The sequence below is a fragment of the Vespa crabro genome, chromosome 3 (genome assembly GCF_910589235.1).
Source record: "Vespa crabro chromosome 3, iyVesCrab1.2, whole genome shotgun sequence".
NCBI lineage: Eukaryota > Metazoa > Arthropoda > Insecta > Hymenoptera > Vespidae > Vespa > Vespa crabro.
In genome coordinates, this window is record NC_060957.1 from 203,448 (window position 1) to 224,028 (window position 20,581).

At 31.1% G+C, this 20,581-nt stretch overlaps 1 protein-coding gene across 4 annotated transcripts in view; it reads left to right on the forward strand.

Annotated features, from left to right (window-relative positions):
- Nucleotides 1-20,581, forward strand: part of LOC124422696 — a 62,317-nt gene that overhangs the window by 19,770 nt on the left and 21,966 nt on the right. For 3 of the 4 annotated variants that reach the window (XM_046959512.1, XM_046959515.1, XM_046959514.1), the window contains exon 2: nt 18,919-19,202. In XM_046959512.1, coding sequence (XP_046815468.1) covers nt 18,920-19,202 — 283 coding nt within the window. In that variant the 5' untranslated portion in view covers nt 18,919. Of the gene's footprint in view, nt 1-10,565; nt 10,771-18,918; nt 19,203-20,581 lie in introns of those variants that run through there. The other variant, XM_046959513.1, reaches the window with a different exon arrangement.

The following is a 20,581-nucleotide window of genomic DNA, read 5'->3' on the forward strand; positions in this document are numbered from 1 at the left end:
AAAGGAAGCACCTGAAATGCTACAGCTACTATTAGGTATATCAACCATGACGATAAATGATAGGAAATATAGCATCGTGTTCGGCATAGAACGAGTTCGTTTGTATAGCTCGCGTAGATATTCATTGAACGAATAATTGTTATATGTGCAATGAATAAATAAACGAGATTTTAACTACGATCGACGAGTCGCATATTCATCTTCAAAAAGTGCCTGTCATTTGATGACTATCAAGATATATATATATATATATATATATATATATATATAAATATGTATATAAATATGTATATATAAATCAATGAACGACGATGAGCTTTGAAAAGTTTTACGAGACGTGGAATAATCGTGGTGAAACCATTGAACGTTACCGTGCCGAAATATGGAATTACTTTTTCACAGTAATTTCAACTTTACCATTCCATTCCAGGACAAAGTCTAGTGGCTTCACTTGATTTTACTCGACATATAGAGTAACTGTCGGAATTATCGAGCAGACCTACCGAAATACAGCGAAGGGTCACGAGTGCAAGAGAAACGAATGAATTTTAAAAGCAGTTTTTATTTTTCCTATATGTAGAATAGTTTTGGGACACTTGTTGTCGATATATCATTTTTCGAAAGGTATTTCCGTTTCTAAAGGTAAATACATTTTTTGCAAGGTAACAAGATCCTTAATTGCATTGCGTCTTCTTAATATCTTCCTACTTTTTATATTGTGCGAAAATACTGATCTTCCGAGTATGTCACATTGATATCTTGAAAAAAAAAAAATATAAAAAAGAGTCCAATAAAACAAAGCATCTCTATGCTATAAGAAAATTCATAATAAAATATTGAAAAAAATATCGATTATGTTAGGACGTTTTACCAAATTCTATCTTTATTAAGACATGTTATATTTGTCTATGTCTTTATCTGATTCTTATACACGGATATACATATGTGTAATCCTTCGAAAGTATGATAAATGGCCGACACTTTCTTTGGATGTACCACGCTAACTCGATAAAACTAAAATCCGAGTGATTTATATAGTTACTGACGGAACACGTATCCTGCCTCTTTTTATTATTATTTTTTTTTTTTTTATAAGCCTGCGCGTACCTATTTGTTTCGCTTCCTTAGTTTCCACCACTCGCCATAAATCATTTAACTTTTCGTATACGTCGTTCTTTCAAATTTTCGTTTAAATAACTACCGAAAATATTATTTCTCAAGGAAAAATAACAATCGTCTCAATCGACGATTTCAATAACAAAGAGTTTTTCACCTTGAGACTCATTATAATTGACTTGTGTAAGCAATCCTTCTTCTATGTTGTTACCGTTCCTGTGTTCTTCCTTACCCTATTTTTCTAGTCACCTCTTTCCGAGCCACCTTTTTTCTCACTTTCTTTCTCTTTTTATTTACTTATCTACTTTCTTGACTTACTAATTAGAATTTATTGTGTCACGAGGAAAGGTCACGACTTTGCCTCTAGGTAAATTTCTAGATTTTCATCAGCCTTCGTAGCAATTTTCTTTGTTTGACTTATTGTAAGTGGCATAGTATTCATCCTATGAATGAATCGATTAATACGTCCATAAAGATATCGATGTTTTTGCGAGTTGTTCGATTTTTGCAACGAGGAAGTCAAAAAGTTTGGAGGGAAGAGCGTAAACTAGTATGATCCATTACACTATTAATCTGAAAGACTCGCAGTCGAGGATTAACTTTTTAAAACTTTAAATAGCCTTGGGATGGACAAGCGTATCTTCCGACAGGCGGATATCGATAGAACGAGACAGAAATAAGACGTCGTCGGCTATAATCCCTAATGATTACTATCTAGGTCGCGGGATTCTAAAGCAGGAGCCTAGTAATCCAGCAGCGAACTAATCCGGTCGACCTCGATTCTCTCCTAGAACTGATTTACGACGCTAAGTTCAACGCATGGAACCGATAATGTCTGTGCCGTCATTTATTCGGCTCAGCCATACTTACATCTTTCTAATAATAATAATAATAATAATAATAATAATAATAATAATAATAATAATAACAATAATAATAATAATAGTAATAATAATAAAGACCCTTCAAGATCTTTTCGAAAGGAAAGTAATATTTTTCTGGATCTAAATGTGAATCAAACGAAACTAATATTGATTATTGACGATTCAGAAAAGTCGAAAATACTTGGAACTTAGTCAAAACGAATTTAAATGAAAATCCAGAGAATCTCTACAACCGACGAATATCGGCTAATGGATTTCAAAAAATGAATGCATTTACGTGGAGCCCAGATAACATCGATTAATTTCGTTCCTTCTCGGTCGAACAATTCGGTACGATTTTAATGCGAATTCGTGGTTCGAGATCGAGGAAATTTAATTCGATTCGATGGCAATGCCGAAACTAGCATGTTAATTGGAAATTGTGTAGATCCAAGCTTGTTCGTAGAGCAGCAGCGATAACACGCTCCATGTAAGTCCTTCGAGTGGTTAGTCCTACTTATTTCACTATTGAATTTCATCCAAATGAGTCCGATGATTTAATTGACAGAATCAAATCGATTTCACTATGAGATTAATTTCGATTCGTATGTATTTGGCAAGAAAGAAAAAACTAATACGCTGAAATCGTTTTAAAATAATTTTCTCGTTTCAAATGAATTTATCTATTGAATTAGATTTACGAGAACTTTTATTGTTTATACGAATAAATATCGCATCTGGAGATCGCAGTGCATACTATTTCGTCGATAATATTATTTTTCGAATGTTATCTGTCGATAAGAAACTTTACTGTGCTCCAAATGATTAGCAATGTTTTATCGTAAATGCATATAATTAATAAAAGCTATATAAAAATATTACGTGTGTACGTAGTAGTTAGATGTGTACTAGTACGAAGTAGTAGACACACTATCGACAAAGTATGGTTAGGGGTTATTAACATTCAAACGTAAAATATGTATATATCTATAGATAGTAAATGGTAAGAAATAAGTGAATATACATAACATTGATAATAATTTTCCATCAAAAGAGAAAGATATTAAATTGTGAGAATTTATAATCTTTCTCATTCTTTTTTTGCTTCTCTTCTAGCTTTTTAATGGAAACAGTGAAATATGAAATTTCTAAATAATAATATCATTCGGCAAGAAGTATAAACGCTCGAGTCAACGCGAAAGCAACTCTGATTGTTCGCAGAGACACGATGTAATAAATAGCAAAAGAAATCTTATTGTCGTTCTTTCTGTTGATCTCACACAGCTGTTTTCAAAGAAAAGCCATTTTTTTCTTTCGATCGGATCATATCAGCTGACGTTATTTCAGTTGGCTTATTTTTTCTATTATTTTTTGTCATGCCTTCTCAACCAATCTCACTCCCTCTCTTTTATTATATTTTCTTGAGAAGAAAAAAAGTGAAAAGAGAAAGAAAAGTTTGGATAAATTGGATGACAATGAGCTCAAAGGCTCTTTAAACATTAGCCGATGTTATCGAAATATTTCGTCGAGGAAATTACGCGGAAACGAGCCAAGAAACTTGTAAAATTTGTCTCGACGATGTTAAGGATGACAATGAATAAGAGGAAAAAGAAGAATTGAGAGTAAATGTAAAAATGCGATACTGGCAAGCTTACCGTAAGGAGAGTCGATGTATAGATCGAAACTTCGAATAAACTTTGCCAAATAGATGAGAGAAAGAAAGAGGGAGAAAGATCGAGCTTCAGCGAGTGCTTAACTTTGATGACTATCACCTGCTTTGATGCTGTTTTCGCTCGAGCAAATTCAGGGTCGTATGATATAGGCCATAGTGATCGAACGTGGGTAATTAGAACGCTTTTTCAGACTGGTAAAAACTATGCTCGTCTATCTTGCTCTCCAAACTTTTGCTCGTCAAGTTAATAGAACTAAATCAAAAAGTTTCAAATATGCAATCTATAATGCTTTTTTATTCTTTTTTTTTTTTTTTTTGTTTTATTACTATCGCTTTATAGATCTAATTTTATCGTTTCATTTGATGCATTTCGTATGACGGAATTTTCTTGAAAGTTGGATAACTTAAAAAATTTCAACAGTTTCAATTCGAGAATTCGTAGACGAATATTAAACACGTTAATTATGGCTGGTGCCATTACAAGTTTTCTAATTTCTTTCCACGGTGAAAAGAAAATAATGACTGCTGGTTTCTAAAGTTTCTTTTAATTATCATTGTATGTACCAATAAGAAGAACTATTACGTTAAATTGTACGATATAATTCAAAGTTCGTAAAGTTGTCCCATGTCTATAACATTGATGATCGCGCGATTAATATGATCGGTCTTATCGAAATTAATGTCAGATAGAGCGTAAGGGACAATCATTTAGGATTTTCCCGAAGGAAGACCAGGAAATTTGCTTCTGATTAACTTACCAACACATATAATGAAGGATATATATCAGACTGATTAAAGCTATGCTTAAATTTCTCTTGTTCTCTCTCTCTCTCTCTCTCTCTCTTCTCCTCCTCCTTCCACTTTCCCCTTTTGTGCGAAGAGATTTTAATTTCCTCATTGATGAGCACGTTAATAAGGAACAATGCCGGACAAAGCTCCAAGAAAGCTCCGACGTTACGCTTTCAGGTCACGTGTATTCTCATCGTTGGTCGTAAAAGGACATATAATTCCACTAAAGCTCCGATCGATAGACGCGAGACTTACTGCACAAAAGCTCACGCACCGCCGTCTCGAAAGTCTCTTTTCTTGTGTCAAAGTCCATTGAGTTTGTTACACGATCGTTCGCTCAAAACGTTGTAACTTAAGTGAAAAGCACGGGAGAATAGGATTAAAGCTTCAATTATATTTCGCCCAGACGATTAGTAGAGAATCTGTATCCATCGTATGAAACCAGAGCTTACCCTTATTGATTCTTTAAACATAATAGAAAATAAACGATAAAGGACAAATCGAAAGAAATTGTCGAAAGATATTTCTATTGTCGTGAAACTTTTCGAACAAATTTGAGAGCATTGTATTTCCATAGAGTTTTTTATCTGGAGAAAAAATTAAAAAAACATAGAAAAAGGAGAAATCTTTAAAGAAACATCGAAAAGAGAAAGGAAGTAATTGAAAATGAAATTTAACAATGCATTTCCCTGAAAGCTTTTCTGTTCTTGACATTAGTCCTTTCTACGCAAGATGTAATTGAACCTAATAGAACTGAATAATTAATGCAATTGACTTTAAAGACTTATTGTACGAATTGTCGAATAGTGTTCGACAGTGTAAAGATGTTTGTAACAACGGAAAGTACAAGTTAATTTGCGACAAGTAAATGGCAGAATGTGTGAGTGTGTCTGTGTGTGTGTGTGTATGTGTGTGTGTGTGTGTGTGTGTGTAAGAAAGTGAGAATGATAAAGGGAAAGAAAACTTTGCACCTATGAAACTTTGTAAGATCATATCGTAGAGATTGAATTGGTTTTACCAACGTGATCATCAAAGGGCAAACTTCAAAATTGGACTTGCCATATGCAATATTCAATTTGATTCTTTATCACGCTAATCTCTCTCTTTCTTTCATTTTTTTTATCTTTTTCTGATTGTCCAACGGAGGAAGAATTCTATCTTATTAATGAGTATATCGAGTATAATACCTAACGATAGATATTACTCTTATTATACTTTTGAATGTTATCCATCGATAAGAAATCTTTTCAATAATCGATGAAAAATTTGATTTTTCTTTGAATTAAATTTCATTCAATGTCACGAAACTTGTCTAACAGTCGTAATTTCGTCGAGTTCCGTTCCTTTATAGGATAGTAAAAATTATGTGGCTTAAAATTTAACTTTATTGTTCAGTGAGAAGATGAAATGTGCGAGCGTTAATCTATCTATTTCGCTGAATGAAAAGGAAAAGAAGAACGTTATCAACGATAATGACGACAAAAACACGTAGATATTTTGAAGACATTTAATTATGCATGTTACACGATCACAAATAAATATAATTTGATCAAAGGAATTATTCAAAGTATATAAATATAATATTTTTCGTACGTATATACGTGAAAGAGAATTATTTTTTTTTAATTGTACTTTTAGAATAAAAAAGGAAGCTTTTTTTTTTTAAATTCCGACAAATACCTCCGTGTAGAAAGTTGCATTACATGAGATTAAACATTCTTCTACTTTTTCTCTATACTTGTTAAAAAATTTTTAAATTACAACTTCTAATTAATAACATTGAAAGTACATTTTTATTATTATGGTGTAAGATCATTCGATCTTTAAGGTATTCTTTAGGTATTGCATTAATTCTTTTTGACATAAAGTTTTTATCCTTTCTCGTTAATTTTCACTTTTCTAATTAAATTCCCGGTGGTTTCATTGTCAAAGAAATGAATAGAATTATTTCATTTTTAGATCCTTCTCTTGTAGAAACGAAAATATATTCCATTAAACGAGCACAAGAGCAACGAATATTATATTATTATTTCGTTCGAGTCGATACACATAAGTATTATAATACTTCAAGCTTCGAGTTCGAGCTTCGGGTTTATAATTGTTTCTTTTTTTTTTTCTTTTCTTTTTTTTTTTTTTTTTCTTACGTTAAATACAATAATTACTGAACGCAAAGGATTTATTTCTTACGTCTAAAAGAGAGAGGAAGAAAATTCTTTATTAACAAATTGATTTGAAGTCTTTTAATTTAATGAAAAATTTATATTCTAGAATAGATTATAAAAAGAACGAACTTCGGAAAGATGTCAAAGAAAAAAGTCGGGTATTCAGGAAATAAAGCAGATTATAATGGGTGGAAAAAAATTTATTTTATAGAATTAATCCTTCCTCTTAAGAAGTATTTATGCAAATATCATAAGATTTTGCGTTCGTTAATATTTGGAATATTTGCATTTCTTTTTGTTCAGACATTCAGTGTTAATTTTGCAAGAAGCAATTAATATAATTCCAACTTATTCCAACGCACTTGATCAGATATTATAGTTGGGCACGTAGCTCATTAGAGAGAGTGGGACTTCTGGCTTTTACTCTAAAGGCGTATACGGTTCTTATTAGAAATGAATTAGTCAGTAATTTTAATCCATTCTATATTACCATTATACTATTTGTACGGTTACAAGCTTCCGGAATTTCAACTATTGTAGCATTAATTAACAATTCAAACTATAGTAGCATTATAGAAGTAGCTGAAAAGCTCCTAATCTATAAACCACTAGTGTTCTGAAAGTCATTATCAAACGTGACACTGAACTACTTCATGTACTATTCACGAATACTCGAGCATCGTGAGTACTACGCGTTTTCTAAGAGCACTGATTTTGACTCGAATATCGAGAAATCCTTGATCGCCTTACAAAAGAGGCCAAAACCAATCCGGTTTCACCCTCGAATCACTTCTCCTTTGTTATTTTCCTTGATGAAACTTCAAATTGTTACAAATCTTTAATAACTATCATCACGTTGATTCTAATAATTATAATTAGATTCTCTTAAAAACTAGTAATAATTATTTTTTAGTTTTTCATTAATCGAACGAACAAAAATATTAATACCATTCATAATAGCTTGTAACGGTACTAATTAAGAATGCTATTAAATGAAATTGTTTGGCAAAAGGTCTTGTTTAATTTTCTTTATTAATTCATTTAATATAATTAATTAATTAATTTTTATAAAATATCTTTCAGTATTTTTTACATTATTTTCGGAACTCATAAATAGATAGAAAATAAGTATAAAGTGAATAAAGCTACAAGAAAAACGGCGTATCGTACGTTATGCATGACATATTTCATTAGAAACGAGAGCTTATTAACTTACGAAATCTATTTGGAAATGTGGGAAACATATAAGCGTAAAGTAACATGATAGAAGATCGTAGAGTGGTTAAACGAAAGTTAGGGGAGGAATGTAGAGGAGGTACAGAACAGGTGAATCCGGGTCATACTGGGCGAGGAACCAGTAACACCAGGTCACGAACCACCCTCTACCACTCTATCTTAACTAGGTCACTTGTCAAGCCTCCTTCCCTTTTCTCTGTCTCTCGCTCACCATTTCCATCTCTCTATCTCTATCTCTATTTCTCTGTCTATCATGTCCTTTGTTCTTGTAATTAATTATCGGTTATTGTTGCGTCATCCTTAAGAAATATAATTGATAGAATACTCATCGGCTAAGAAATATAATAAACAGGAACATAATTAATTTCTTAATTAAAAATTTGCCTCTCGATACGCCCGTGAGTTACAAAGGGGAAAGTGTTAATGACATCTGAAGTATTCTCCTAACGACTACATAAAACATCTTCATTTCAAACAAAGTTTCCAAATGACGATTAAACCTTTCGAAATTTCGACTTTATCAACGACAAGAAGTATCTTGAGGATAGAATCGAAATGGCGTGAAACCTCGAATAGACCAAGATCAAAGGAAGTTCTTAATAATGAATAAAAGTGAAACTATCTTATAAAGGTTTAATAAACGCAACCCAAGTGGAACGACTAATAATTTAAACCTTTGTCCATCAAAATATAGTGTAGTTTTGATTATACCTAATACATTCAAAGAGAAGGCGAGCAATTAGAAGCAGCGAATAACACTCCGTCTTATGATTTTCTTTGTAAATACTCGTTGACACGATGAGAAAAATGAGTCTAATTTCAATTAGTTTCCTCCTTTTGTTTTTGTTCATCTATCGCATACTGTTATTCTAAAAACTATGATCATATTTACTTATGATCTGAATTAAAGTTTCGAGCCAATTTGTATTAATTCAGATGCATAAATAGTAGGAATATATTTTATTCACCGTATATCATATTCATATATTCATATATATATATATATATATATCAATGTGAAATATATTTTTTAATATCGCATAGAGTAAATGAAATAATACGAACAATCAACTATGTAAAATTGTGGTAATAGGTAGGTTGAAAAAAAGATAACCTGCTTAATAAAATACTCATTTGTTAGTGTTAATTTTCAACAGATTGTAATTAAAACCAATTGATGTTTGCCTCTGCACTGATGTACAAATATCCATGCGTACATCAATTTCCTACTATATCAATATTCTTTATTCATAACGAGTAGCTACAAATGTGCTGAATAATTTTTTTCGCAAACGCACGAGAACCCTCACGGTGCACATACTTAATGAACTATTATTATACCATCATAAAATCGGATTAATTTTACGACGTTGAGTTATGCATAATTCATCATAATAAAATTACCATTAGACACAGGTTTTTTATTAACAGGTAGACAATTGTGGAGATATTTTATCATAATTCATTTTCATAATACGAATGAATTAATAATCTTTCGTTACAAACTTTTTAGTATTTCGGTTCTTTAAATTCAGACGTTGCTTTGTTTTTTATCATCATTCAGATTTATATAAATATAGTATATATATATATATATATATATATATATGTGTGTGTGTGTGTGTGTGTGTGTGTGTGTGTGTGTGTATTGTAGAAATAAACGTTATACAGGAGAATAAATGACATAATTGTTTTATCTTTTAAATTTTTAGATTGATGTTCATTTCGATCGTCGATATATCAATATAGTCGTTCATTGCTGACTGTGTTTCGACGAATACGCTTCCCATTTTTCATTAGCACTTTTGCACTTTATCCTTTTATCAAAAATACATACGAATAAACCATTGAGGCGAAAAGTGATTTATGAGAGAAAATATTTCGTGATATAAATTTGAGATAATTCCATCTAACCGTTATCGAAAATATTCATTATTATTGAAGATTATAGAAAATAATGAGAAAACTCTTTTATCTTACAATTTATAATTAACAAACCTTACTACAATAGAATTGCGATATTTATGAAACTATTTGAACAGTTATACCCATTATTTCCTTAATAAATCGACTGGAACTAGCTCGTTAATGTCAAATTAATTATCAAAGCCCTCGTATTGAAAAAATATGCCACTAAATTCAGAAAAATATAATTTACTTTGTACAATGAGACATAACTAAAGTCATGATCGACGAACACAAATAAATTATATCTTTAAGCTGATTGATAAATATCAAGAAAAGTTGATTGTATTGTAAATATACGATAGAAATACATTTATTCGACAATCATAATTAATATAAAAGTATTATATATATATATATATATATTTTTTTTACCATTTCTTTCTTCTAACGCCTGTTTGATGACACACAGCGATAAGATTGAACGCACAAAACCAGCGAGTGTTTTTTAAATGTCCATAAGCACGACGGTCGGCCAAAAGTCTTCTGTAACAAATGGCGAAAGCCTCTCTCGTTGTTGACGGAACGACGAAGCAGGAGATAATGACTTTGGTCGAATACGTAAAGATCTTAGGAGGCCTGATTTGTCCTACACGAAAACAACAAAAGTCACCTCACCGATAGGTGAATAGAGAATACCTTAGTATCTCCAACAATAAGTTTATTTACAGTGTTGGCATTGAATTGGCAACCTAGGAAAAGAAAACTTGCTCTGTTCGACAAGCTTTAGTTAGAGTAGAAGAGTCGTCGTGGTAGCAACGATTTGTTGTATATGGATGTCGTATTATCTTATAAATGGCGTATATTATATAAACTTCCATTTAAAAGAATCAAGTGCTTTGATGTATGTGTCAATTAAATAGTGCTCACTTAAATCATGAAAAGTGCTCATATACAGATTGGATTACGACTACGCTTCATGCAAACAAAACGTTAGGAAGCTGAATGGATTCCATCGTGTGAATGGGTAAGCTGTAACAAATATTATCAATATAACGTGTAGCCATAATCAAAGTGAAAGAAAACCTCGAAAAGAGAATCGTAAAACTTTTAGCAATAACAATTTTATACGCTTACTAGAAGATTAACTTTACAATAGCTTTAAATTTTAACATAGTATTAAGATCTTACCATGATATTACGTAGTATCATGATTTTATTATTTTCCAATGATTACGATAAGTTGATATAATTAATGATACTTTATATCTCGTTAAATCGTTAAAGTAAATATATTTCAGTTGTTTTACAAGAATATCTATGAAGAGATAAGAACTTGAAACCATGGTCGAGAAACAGTACGAAGAAAATAAATTTCTTTTTCCATTTATTATACAAAATACTTTGATAAAAGATTTTTTTCGTACGGTCTTGATCATGGTTTCAAATCTTTGTCTGTTTGCATATCTGACAAACCACTTGGCCCAATAACTCATACATGTTTACTTTCGATTTTACTAATCGATTTTACAAACTATTATATTATGGCTCCTGATACAGATAATCAATTCTGTATAAGCTTTAGATAGGTACGGGCTATTGACCAGTCGCCGGCAATTTAGTGGACGGAAAATCAAATAACTAAACTAGTAAATTCGGCGATTAAACTTGGCAATTAGAAAGTTATTAGTGTTGTATGGATCGTTGAACAAAATAGGTAGTCGAGGAGATTTTTCTGTATTGTATTATATGTATGTTATTATTATCTGCAAGAGAATTGTTCGTCGTATGAACTCGTGCATTTTATTCAAAGCCCTTTATTTATCGTCACGATCAACGATAATGCTCGTGCTTAGCTCGTATTTTCCTGGTGCATATGAGCTCATATATTTCCTTCAATCCAGCGACTTATTGATGACATATGTTCGTCGGCGACTGAATTATTGTCGAATTCGTAGTGAACCTAACGATCCTTAAGTTGCTCAACGTGATATCAATGCGGATTAAAATCTGGTGAAACAGATATACACAAATTTCTAACTATGTCTAATCCTAGCAAAATTTCACTTTAAATATATTTATTATTTGATCGTACGATATTATATTTTTTATCTAGCGTATTGTCACTTCACAGATTTCAAGAAATTTGATAATATAGCCACACCGCGTAGCTAGCGCTATTTTATTATACCATAAAAGTTTAAATACCATATCATATAGTTTTGATAATTCCAGGTGAAATGGTGAGAACGTATTTACGTGAATGCTATGCGTTTTAGAAATTAATTCATACTAAACTTAAAGAGTTCTCAAGTGGAAAACGTTTCAGATGACGAATTACAACTTACATTCAATCATCGGTTGAATGAATCGACGGTGAACGAGTACAACAATTTTTTAACTAAAAATAAAAATAAATCCTTAAATGTAGGAAGTTATGATGCGAAGAAATAGATTAAGATATCAAAAATGTTCAAAAAATATTAAATTGAACGTTTCCTTAAGTTGTAAAATCCAAACGAATATTTTTATTATCTTTTACTACTCTTTATTAACTGGATTACATCCTGATAATAAAAATCGTCTTCAAATAATTCAATTTTAAAGTAGACAATATTTGTTAATTCGATAAAACTTTCTGAAGAAAAAGTAGAGAAAATAATTTGATCTATTTTTAATAGGAAAGTATTATATTATTATAGCTAATAATATTCCTATATGAATAGTATTCCATTCTAACGTATAGATAAATCATTCTTCTTGTTATTTTATGCGAAAGATATTACCATCAAGATGGAAATTCCTTTGAAAGGAAAGATCAATCAATTGCACTTCCAAATCAAATCCGATGGATGCTTCTGGTAATAAATGTCGCTCATGGGACGTCTACTGCAATCCATTAGTCACTAATAAGATTTAATACTCTGCTCGGAATATCATTTCGTTCTTTCGACGAAATAATGTCTCAAATCCGTCTATCAAAATAACTTACTCCAATCTCAATTACGCGTAGAGAATTAATTGAAAAATATGTCTTGTTCTTGTATGTTGTTGTATGTTGTGTGTTGCACGTGTGCAACTACGAGAACGCGTTACGTTGCACTTTTCTCACCGGGTCAGCAATGATAGTCAATTTGCACGTAGGATACCCTCGTCTCTTTCTAGGCGTCAGAATTGTAGACCCACTGGTCACGATGAAAGAGAACGGCAGCACAAGCCTCGGAATTTGATTATTCTCCGGAAAATGCAGCAAATTAATGGGAGAACACAATTTCTTTGAAAGATTCTGTGGAGCTCGCGAGAGAAACGTGCGACAAAACGCATTTCCTGAATTTAACTTGTAACGATATATTTGAATATTTAGATATAAAGATCACTTAGATATAAATATTCACGTTTTTTTATTGATGATCAGTAATGCTACTAAGACTCGATTGTCTTACTGTTTTTAGTTCAAAATGCATCGATCGAACGTTTGATGATTTCTGTCGAACTATCTCATCGAAAATGATATTGAAATTAGAAAAGAGAAAGAGAAAGAGAGGAATTGAAGTAAACAAATGCATGATAAAGTGATTTTATTGATCGTGAGCTTGTTAGGATAGTTCCTTCGAAATGTTTACGTAATCTCATATATTGTCTTTCATTCTAGTAACCGTATTGAACTCTTGAAGGTCGAAATGATATCGTAAACCTAGGTCCCAGGTAAACTCATGGCTCGCTTTGTCTAGGAGTCATTTTACTGTTAATTTATAGCCCGGCTCGACACATTATCGAAGACCACGTCCGTGACTAGCAATGCCTAATTTTGGACAATAATGGCAATGTGTTTCTTTTTATCTAATCACCGTTTTAGTGAGTATCCAACGATATTCCAAAGTTAAATACATAACCTGTCGTACTATGAATCTCTGATGACTGCAGAGATCTACAGAGAATTAATACAAATATGTTCTATTTCATATCTTTTATATTTTTTTATTTTAAATTGATTTTTCATAAAAAAATCTTATTATTAAAATTATTTATATCATACGTCTCGTTCTTGATGATAATATTGTAGTCAACCTTGTCATATCTACAACTCGTAACGTTTAACGTTGTAAATATTTTTGAAAAAATGACGCCACACTCTCCACTTTCTTATGCCCATATTGTTTTGTTATTCCAAAACGTCATAAAATTTTTTCGTATAACAAAGAAATATAATAAACTAAATCGAGTCTTATATATGTAAAATGTCAGATGGAAAGAAGAAAGAGTGATCAATAGGGGCGATCCGTTCGATCACCGAATTTGATCACTTGCTTTTTCTGTAGTTCGTCGATCTGTTGTGTGCTCGACAATGTGCACATAGCTTTATAGTCTATAGGAATTTCAAAAACAAGCAGGAAAATATAAATACAGTAGGTACTCATATAAAGTTAACTAAAGTTAACCTAATATAAAGTTAACTTAGGCATGTTCTTCGGCCTTGGAAATTACAAATTACCTTGTTTAACGAATTGATTACATCATGTAATATGAACGAGTCCGTTGGTTGTAAAACATAAATCAATTATAGTGGAAGTTTTATATATTTTATATATTAAATTCTTAAAACTTTTCTGATAATAAAAAGAGATTAAAGAGATAAAAAATAAAAAGAGATTAATTTATGTGAAGGAATAAGATTATGGAATTAAATTTTCTTAATAGAAATTAATACATTGTTAACGGTATTTTGTGAAATGTATCTTGGCTCAGTTTGCGCACAGTTTTAGAAAATATGTCGAAAGTACATATCTATTCGACACAATATAAATATTTTTTTATTAAAAAATCTTATTATCCTTTATTAAAAATTGTATTAAAAGATTCTAATAGCAGCATTATTAATCATAAAAACATTTCCCTTTACGAAGAGTACCATAGTATTTACTTTCAGTTAGTACAACAGTCGTTACTTTTTAATATTTACAAAATAAAAAACATCGATTCATTATAGCTTACAGCAAAGGTGGACAATTGATGCCCCATGTGGCTACTTTTTCTATTTATCTGTACTAGTAAGATGGACAGAGATGATATCCACCATTTGATACTATGCCATACTATGCCTCGTGAGATGCATATAGCTTTTGTTTCTAACAAGGTGTATGGTGTGGTGGCTGATGAACTTAAGTAATGGAGAAACGGATTGATTGATGGCGGGGATCACATGTTCCTCGCAGCAAAAAAGTTGCCGTGTGTTTTAGACCGACACACATTATCTATAGAATCGACATGCATCATCTGCTCTCATTCTCTCTTCCTCTCTCTTCGTCTTCTTATTTCTATTTTATGTTTTTCTCTTCTATTTTGACATTACAATCCTTTGTATCTTACTCGTAATAATAATCATCGTTGAAAAACGGTTTCATTTGTATTTCGACGTTGCAATTTTTGTTGAGGAAATAACTAAAAAGGACAATATTATATTTGAAGCTTACAAAAGATGTCAAGATTTGCCTATTATTGGTCATTATTCTGGCCAGTCGATATCGTCCTAGCAGACAGAGAAAATCCTTAGAATACCTTTGATTCTAATCCACATTATCTATATATTTAAGCAAAATAATTTTATGAAATAAACTCGATCTTCTTAAAATGAACATTTCCTTCTTTAGTTTTTACCTCTATTATTGTATTCCACATGACATTTTGAGTAAACAGAATTGTTTGTACATTTATATATAAATCATTTTCAAATTATATATAAATCAATTTCGTCTGGTTAATACGAAATACATTTTACATTAATTTAATTTTATCTTTGAAAGAGTCATCGTATAAAACAAGCAGGCAAATTCTATGCCGAAAAATGTACATTAATGCATTACATATCTAATTTTCACACTATAATGATCAAACAGCGGAACGTTCGCAATGATGATATAAAATATAAAGGTGATCGTTAGAAGTCATTTTTTCCATTATTACATAATCTTTTCGCAAATATCAAATCACGTGATTATAGATTAAACTGCATTGCTAATTTCGAATCGATAGCCGAATTATATTTATCGAATTATTCTTCCTTACTTCACGTCGACTTCGTTACGATTATTTAAAGTTTTTCAAGAGGAAGAGAAGAAAAGCTCGAGAAATTGAAGCGTTGTCGGTGAAAGTCAGTAAGTTTCGTTCGAGCATCAGAAGCGGCGGAAGTCACGCGAGCTTGCACATAAGAGAGAATAAGGGTAAGAAAAGGAGAGCAGATGGACCGTGGCAAACAGCAAAATGAATAATGGTGCTTGGAACAGTTTGCCGTCGAAATTAAGCAAGGTTCCCGAGAGTTTCATTTTATAGCGGTGTACGTAATTCAATTTTCGTGTGCAGTGATTTCGTACTCGGCTTCTTGCTACTCTTTCTCTCCTTTCTTTTCTCGCAGCTCGTTACACTAAAGAATCTTTTTACTTCGGTTCTACGTGAAGAAGAAGAGGATAAAAGATTTCAATAAAAATGTATGTTTATGTCCGACGATAGACAATAAACCATATAATGGTTGATCTTCCAAAAATCTCATTACTAGTCTCTATCATGATAAAAAAAAAGAAAAAAAAAAAAAACAAGAGAAGGGAATGAAAATGGATGTTATCTAAAGAATAACTCTTCGGAATAATGATTCGAAAAGATTAATTTTCACGATTTTAACATATTTCTTGTCGTTATCTGCAATATGATATATTAAGATATTTTACTCGATTTTTCTATGTGTTTAATTGATATCAAGACAATTGTTATCAAGAGGAAAACACTGTTTCACCTATGACCGATATGTTTAAGGTTTTCTTATCCTTCGATATAATAAAATACATCGGATAAAGAAGACTTCTCTCATCGCGTACGTACTTGAAACCCCTAAAGGAGAATTGAGAAGCCCGTAGGTACTTAAAACGATCCTCGTTTCGAGTTGTCACGTTTCTTTGTGTGAAAACATTGAATGTGCTTTCTCCAATGAGGAAGCGCAATTACATCGAAAGTATCTTATCGTCCTACCTACGTGACTGAAGTAAGTGCCGCAATCATCACGACGTTATCGATTTTTTGAGCTCGAGTGCTTTCAATGCTATCCCGAGTCCTGTTAAATATTTAATCGCGTTTCCAAACTATCGGCAGAATCCTTACGTTTTAAAAAGTCTGATGTCCATTCAACGGGTACAAATACGAAACGAGCTGAGAATTCGAAAATAGGATAAGAGAAGTAGAAAAAGCGATATATAGAGGAATAATAGATGCGATAGATTTCTTTAAAATGTATTCGGGTATGCATACATATATCTACTTCTTTGGCACCATGCATATAACATAAAAAATATTTGTTTGCATCGCAATAAGCCAAAGAGATATTTAGATGGTTTTACTTAAAAGGACTATCCTGTACATATCTTTTAAAGGAAATACGAGATAAAAGGAGAAATAAAGAAAAGAAAAAATGTAAGAAGATTTACTTAGAGAGAGTAGAAAATTATATCGTATGACGGATCAATGATAAATGTACTTAACGTTAGCTTTGCCTTCGTGAAAGGGACCAAAGACCAAATAAGAGAGTAATATAAGATCTGTCTTAGGTAATAAGAGTTATTCGTGAAAAGAACGTTAATGTTGCAAAGATTTTAATGAATTCGGCTTATCGACATTTTTTACATAATAATACCTGATGTCTATCAAACGAGATAATAGAAGAACGGTCGGCCCAATTATTTTAATTAATTCTTTGATCGATTATCACATCTCGAATTTCTAATTAATTCCTCCTGGAATATTGTAAAATTACTAGTTAGAATGATATAAATAAACGCACTGATTAATGTAAATAAAAGCTAAAAATGGATATATACTTTTATTATTTATACAAGATGTTTCGTTTATCTCGAAAAATCGAAATATCTCCTGAGAGACTGAATTTATCGAAAATAAATTCTTTTATTAATTTATTTTGTATAAATGGAAACATCACATATGATGCCAATTTTTTTGCAAGTCGATAAAGAAAATTTCCAATTCAAATTAACTTTTTCCGAATGAAATTATATATTTTCCTTTTCATAGTACGATAGCATTTATTGAAACAAATTCAACAAAATGCCATACGAGATCATATGTTTATACGATTATTATATATTATTATTGTAAAACATTATAAATTCGTAAACCTCTCTGGATGTATATTTGATTGCATCCTCTAAAAGGAGATCCAAATTGCTTATCTCACTTATACGTACGTATATAACATTTGATAACTCGAGAAGCATAAGGAACAATCAGTATTCGACTATACACTAAGTATGCTTTGTCAGAAACTCAGATCCACACAATAGAAAATATTTAAAAAGAACTTTTATAGGGAATAATAAATGGCGAGAAGGGAAGAAAGGAGCAATAGATCGAACTTCTTTAAAATTAGAATAATTATTTGCTTAACAATAGCTTCTTACTGCTACGAATTATTGCTTCGCAATTGACTAAACAATTCATCACGGAATGTCTTCTTCATTTTCTAGGATATAACTTTACTTTGAGATTAGGATATTTATTAGTGTATATATCTGACTGTGTGCGTAATCGTACGTGTAACTGCGTAGTTTTAAGCAGTGTTTGTTTTTGAACAGTCTTATTTTTAGTTTTACGTCAAAATGTTTGGATACCGCCAAGGACTATCCGCTTATGTTCTATTGTGTGATTACGTTTTATTTTTACATTACAGTTTATTTAACATCTTATGGATGATCATTTGTTACTGATGACCCAAAAAGACGTCAAATGAATATTGTAAGCGTTTTCGATCTCACATCCAATTGATAATCAATGAGCTCAGTATTACAGATTTATCTGTTATACGTTATTTTATAATTTATCAAAATGTTAAAGATATATATTTCTATGAAGTTTTACTTTCCATATTAAGTGTAAATAATTAACGATATAATCTTATCACGCGAATAAGGAATTAAACTTATCATTTTTTTTTTTTTTCTTTGAATACATACTAAAATTTAACTCTATCATAATCGATGAACAAAAGTCATCGATTAAAATGATCGATTCTTTTTTCGTTCCTTTACAACTTTGAACTTTCGAATGTTATAGCTTTGCTCTCGATTTATTTGAATTAATACATGATTTTAATACTTTACTTTTTTGTAAATCGTTGCAGAATGTCTAATGAAAATGCAGCAGTTTGCGGTTGCGGTATAACCGTGGATGTGTCCAGAAGAAAAGTACCTATATGGAGGCACAGCAAGTCCGATGGTCGAAGCTCGAAAAAACAGCAAAATGATGGCCGTGGATCGAAAAATAGAAATTCTGAAACTGGAAGCAGTAGTACTGTGACCGACCACTCGAAGCCAATGACAAAGAGTAGTAAACAGGAGAAACGTTTCAATCGCCCGAGGAGGAGTGTAAGCGCTGGACCCGTCATACCTGACTACACATATATAAGTTAGTGTATAATGTTTCATTAAAGACATATTAAATCTTATACCTTGTTAAAATTACTATAGTACTTGAAAATAATGGGTACAGACGATATTGGGTCATAAATTTATGTACAGATAAAACTATAGATATCATACACAATAGACTTAATGTTACAAGATGGAATACAAAAGATTACATACATATGTACGTCATAAACATAATCATTCTTTTATATATATATATATATATATATATATATATATATATATAAATACTTATGTAAATATATTTCCTCCAATCTCTTGATACGATAGATTTTGCTATCCTCATAATTAAAAATCATCGCTTACAACTTCATTCACTGAACAGTATCCAAATATAAATACTCTGTCTTTTAGCTCAAAAAAGGATTATCAAATACTTCACTTATTATGCTTACAGAAGTTTGTTTTTGCTCTTACTTTGCGGCTACTTAACATATCAACGCTGTTTAAATACTAAAAATGCCGTTGTTTCTCATTGTGGAACAATGAGGTACCTTTATAGAAGATAAATATCCAAGAAAGTGTTTATATTCCTCTTATTCCTCGAATCGTGAAATATCTTGTTGTTGATGTCTTATATAAACTAAAAGACTACATTTACCAACGTTTTTAAATTCATATTTTACATGTATATTTTCCATTTTTAAATTTGTTAGCTGTATCGCAGCACAATAATGCAAACGATTTTTTATTGTTGTACATATTACAACTCGCCAATTCCATCGTTGGTCCGCTTTTTTTATTTTTCGAAGCTTTCACCGAGCAATTCATCCTCTGCTGTTGAATTTTAAGATTAATTCACTCTTTTTTCGATTTCCGATATCAAAATAGACTCTCTCTTCCAAGCTAAATAGTTCATTTCCTTTTATTGTTTTTCTTTCTTTTATTCATACAAACGATGAAGAATTTTTATTTCTTTCTTTTTAATGTTGAATTTAATAAACTTTCAACTTATATATTAAACAATTGAAAATCTTGTTTTCAATGATCAACAACACTATAAAATTTCACATTGTTGGTTTCTTTTCTATTATGCACTGATATTAAAAATCATTCCTAAATAAGTTCTAGCAATGAATGTAATTGTAAGTCCTCAAATACTCTTGTTTCAAGCAGATTAAACTATACAGATTGAATTTATTGAAAATTCTTATATAATAATACACCATATTCATAGTATAATGAGATAATAGTATATATTTCATAAACGCAAAATTTAAATAAATATTACGTCAGAATAAATGTACATAAGTGTTACAGATGAGTATTGATACCTTCGTGCGTATCAATACTCATCTATAAAACATTTTACAACAATATTGATAAAATGGAATTACATTTAACTCGTAAGGATTC